Source organism: Sphaeroforma arctica (assembly GCF_001186125.1).
Source record: "Sphaeroforma arctica JP610 unplaced genomic scaffold supercont1.1060, whole genome shotgun sequence".
Taxonomy (NCBI): Eukaryota; class Ichthyosporea; order Ichthyophonida; genus Sphaeroforma; species Sphaeroforma arctica.
Window position 1 is genome coordinate 17,061 of NW_014039498.1, and position 4,689 is coordinate 21,749.

General features: G+C 44.7%; 1 protein-coding gene across 2 annotated transcripts in view; it reads right to left on the minus strand.

Moving 5' to 3' along the window:
* SARC_09844 overlaps nt 1–4,689 on the minus strand; it is a gene marked incomplete at its 5' end in the record, with an annotated part of 17,554 nt that overhangs the window by 11,630 nt on the left and 1,235 nt on the right. For both annotated transcript variants that reach the window (XM_014296129.1, XM_014296130.1), the window contains 4 exons: nt 743–944; nt 1,444–1,514; nt 2,092–2,193; nt 4,178–4,289. In XM_014296129.1, coding sequence (XP_014151604.1) covers nt 743–944; nt 1,444–1,514; nt 2,092–2,193; nt 4,178–4,289 — 487 coding nt within the window. The remainder of the gene's footprint in view (nt 1–742; nt 945–1,443; nt 1,515–2,091; nt 2,194–4,177; nt 4,290–4,689) is intronic.

The window sequence follows — 4,689 nt, forward strand, 5'->3', positions numbered from 1 at the left end:
TCAAAGGAGTGAAGGATGCCGAGGAAGGTCAGTTCTATACGAGAGTATTCCCACCCATAAATCCGGCGGGAGAATGCAGGTAAATAGTGAAAGCCAAACGATGGATCTGACAGGAGACCTCGAGAGTGCGACCGTCCAAAACTCTGTAACAAACATAGAGTGGACGGTGGCGCAGAACGTTTTAGTGTACCCGGGATTGATAAGACGCTAAGAGAATTGAGCGTACTATCAAGGCAACTAAAGCACTCCCCGATGACGATCACGTGTGGCGAAGTTATCTTCGATGATCATATGAAGTTAACTCAGACCTATCTGAATACAGGGCATACACCTATACACCCAGTATACACATAGGGCCGTAATAGTGAATCTAGTTGCACATGAACAGACCTTATAAGGCGCATACAGTGCATGCACCCATACACCCAGTATAGGCATAGGGCCGTATTAGTGTATCTAGTTGCACATCAGAACAGACCTTATAAGGCACATACAGTGAATACACCCATACACCAGTATACACATAGGGCCGTATTAATGTATCTAGTTGCACATGAACAGACCTTATAAGGCACATACAGTGCATGCACCCATACACCCAGTATGGGCATAGAGCCGTATTAGTGTATCTAGTTGCGCATGAACAGACCTTACAAGGCACATATATGTGAGAGTGGTGAGCGAGCCTACATGAGCCGCCTAAACTCCCACGTCCGAATAATCTTATGCGTAGGGCACTTACATCTAGTATAGCGTCGTGTACATAGGCCGAGGGGAATCTCGCGAGTGCTTCAATGGCCAGTTTCTGCGCGTACGGGTCGCGGTCATACTGCATCTGGTAGATCCACATGTAGTCTGCCGGCAGATCCTCGTGCTCAAACACAACCTGTCGCAACCAGAAGAACTCGGGATCAAAGCGCACGAACAGGATGGGCGTATCGGCCCTGTATGTGTTAAGTGTGGCAAGGCAGAAAGCGCCGGATGGATTAGGAGTGAGAGAGATCGGATACTGTTTTGTTAGTGTTGTATAGGCAACAGGATTTGTATTTGATAGACTAGGTAGTGGACTTTGGGAAGTAAATAGGCAGGCCCACTTAATTGGTGACAAGAACTGTGCCTAGAGTATATCTGACAAACCAAAGGAATCTGACCGAACGAAAGCCCTCGAATTCACACGTGTGTATATTCCAAATAACTGATTTCGTCGAACAAAATGCAACTGCTGTCGATCTGAACAGTTGGGGTTCTTTTCAGTCACAACTCGAGTGCAAACAGAGACACACCGACCGCAACAGCAAAAAAATATATATATCGAATAGCACAACACTTGATCAAAACCCTAAACCCTGTGTGGTCAGCGTAAACCGTGGCACACGGACTGCAACAGCACCAACCCAATGGCATAACATCTCGAAGACTTGGGAATGAATGTGGCCCACTTACTGATCCAGAAACTCGATGTCTGTCTCCTCTCCGGTGGGTAATCGCACTTTACGTTTTCGGGCCCTACGGAACTGTGGGAATTGGCAAACGCGGGGTGAGAGAGAATCATTTAGTTCCCGAGCGACGGATAGAAAGCTCGAACACTGCTAGGCATGTAGCTATTCGTCACCAGGGGATGTAAACCTGGTTTCAACACAGCCATAGCTCTGCTAAGCAAGTAGCTATTCGTCACCGGAAATATAAACCTGGCTTAAATATAACCATAGCGCTGCTAGGCATGTAGCTATTCGTCACCAGGAGATATAACCCTAATTTAAATACAACCATAACTCTGTTGGGCATGTAGCTATTCGTCACCAAGGGATGTAAACCTGGTTTAAATACAACCGGGGCTCCTCAAGTACACCAGGTATGTATTCGGCCTTATAAAAACATGTGTTATGAGCATTTTCGACCCGGCCGAGGTTCACGGTAATCAAGGGCTAGTCCCAGGTGTAGTAATTCATGTACGTATTTAAAATTGCTATAAAACAAATGAAAGTAAAATCGAACCATGTATGTACAGGAACAAAGTACTAGAACCATCTCCCTCATATGCGAAAGTACGGCGACAGAACATGCATACAGGACGAGACAACACATACATACCTTGGAACGGCAGGTGAAATCCTGCTTGTGGATTGTGTCCTCTATGTGCATGTCGTGTGTGGTGTAGCCGTCCATCTCCTGCACCCGTATTCGCACTGGGCCCTGTCAGTAGAGGGCAGTAGTAGTAAACGCATTAGCATAACGCACACAATCTCAGGCGATGACAGATACACATCTCATATGAATATCAAGCACAAGGCAGTAGTAGTAAACGCATTAGCATAACGCACACAATCTCAGGCGATGACAGACACACATCGCATATGAATATCAAGCAGGTACAATAGAGCTTTGACTACAACTATAGAGCAAGTGTGACGCCCGAGATCAGGCTGTTTTATATGTAACGCTGTTTTGATCAGGCTGTTCATCCTACACACGTGCTTTCAAACATTGATACACATGCGTGCGATATGCAGCAACACGGCAGATGTGCGAGCTGTTCTATTTGAACGTATCCACGTAATATTAACTACTACTGGCGAATGTATCAGTGTAATATAAACTACTACTAGATGTACGATCAATGTAATATCAACTACTACTAGCGAATGTATCAGTGAAATATTAACTACTACTAGATATGCGATCAGTGCCCTCCACATTAACATATCCTATTTTCTTAAGCCCCGGATTGAGAGGTACAGGGAATGAAGCAGCGACAAGTAATGTACAGCCTATGCTACTGCAACTAATGTACAGCATATACTACTGCAACTAATGTACAGCATAGGCTACTGCAACTAATGTACAGCATAGGTTCTGCAAAGTAATGTACAGCGTAGGCTACTGCAACTAATGTACAGCATAGGCTACTGCAAGTAATGTAAAACATAGGCTACTGCAAGTAATGTACAGCATAGGCTACTGTAACTAATGTACAGCGAAGGCTACTGCAAGTAATGTACAGCGTAGGCGACTGCAAGTAATGTAAAACATAGGCTACTGTAAGTAATGTACAGCATAGGCTACTGCAACTAATGTACAGCATAGGCTACTGCAAGTAATGTACAGCGTAGGCTACTGCAACTAATGTACAGCATAGACTACTGCAACTGATGTACAGCGTAGGCGACTGCAAGTAATGTACAACATAGGTTGTGGAAGTAATGTACAGCGTAGGCTACTGCAACTAATGTACAGCATAGGCTACTGCAACTAATGTACAGCATAGGCTACTGCAAGAATGATCAGCATAGGTACTGCAATTAATGTACAGCATAGGCTACTGCCAGCAATGTACAGCATAGGCTACTGCAAGTAATGTACAGCGTAGGCTACTGCAAGTAATGTACAGCATAGGCTACTGCAAGTAATGTACAGTATAGGCTACTGCAAGTAATGTACAGCGTAGGCTACTGCAACTAATGTACAGCATAGGCTACTGCAACTGATGTACAGCGTAGGCTACTGCAAGTAATGTACAACATAGGTTGTGGAAGTAATGTACAGCGTAGGCTACTGCAAGTAATGTACAGCATAGGCTACTGCAAGTAATGTACAGCGTAGGCTACTGTAATTAATGTACACCATAGGCTACTGCAACTAATGTACACCATAGGCTACTACAAGTAATGTACAGCGTAGACTACTGCAGGTAATGTAAAGCATAGGCTACTGCAAGTAATGTACAGCATAGACTACTGCAAGTAATGTACAGCGCAGGCTACTGCAAGTAATGTACAGCATAGGCTACTGCAAGTAGTGTACATCATAGGCTACTGCAACAAGACGCACATGTAGCGACTCTCCGCATTAGTACTGGCGCGTTCGCTCTTAGTCAGAGTCATCGTAAGCACAAACACGGGTACGAGGCACTCGCCTATACACCTGTCCATGTGGCTATGCTGCCGATTTTCGATACTCTTTGACACATCACACACAGTGCTGATGGGTACTGATAACCCGATACAAGTACAACTGGGTCATGCCGATTGGCCTTGGTACAAATAAGACAGACCAGGTTACGCTATGTAATACTTACCGAGAACTTGGTACAAATAAGACAGACGAGGTTACGCTATATAATATTTACCGAGAACTTGGTACAAATATGACAGACCTGGTTACGCTATGTAATACCTACCGAGAACTTGGTACCAGGCGGTAGTCCTATAGCCGTCTGGCGCAGCGCAAATTCGATGGACGACCTTTTGCGGTTGAATTTGAAATTGACGTGGAATCGCACACAACCCGCTCTGTAGTCAAACCACGCAGAATGGGTTGACATGACGGCACATCCTCTATACATGCAGTGCATGTGGTCTCGTATATAGTGCGCCTATGATATCCCAGTAGCGTACCTACATTATACCTACATTTTACCTACATCGAACTTAGATCTTATCTACATCTGGCGTACATCTGCCGTACCCCACTGCTTGTTGTCTGTTATTTGTCAACAGTCGGCAAACGCGAAGGCTTGCCAGACTACTAAAAGTCCACGGACACCCCAGTTCTTAACACACGCATGGCCTATACTTCGTTTGGTAGAGCGCAGGTCAACGTCCAAGTGATACAATCTGCGAGTCAGCATAGTTCACTACCAACTCCATATTTAACTAAATACATACATACATACATATATACATACATATA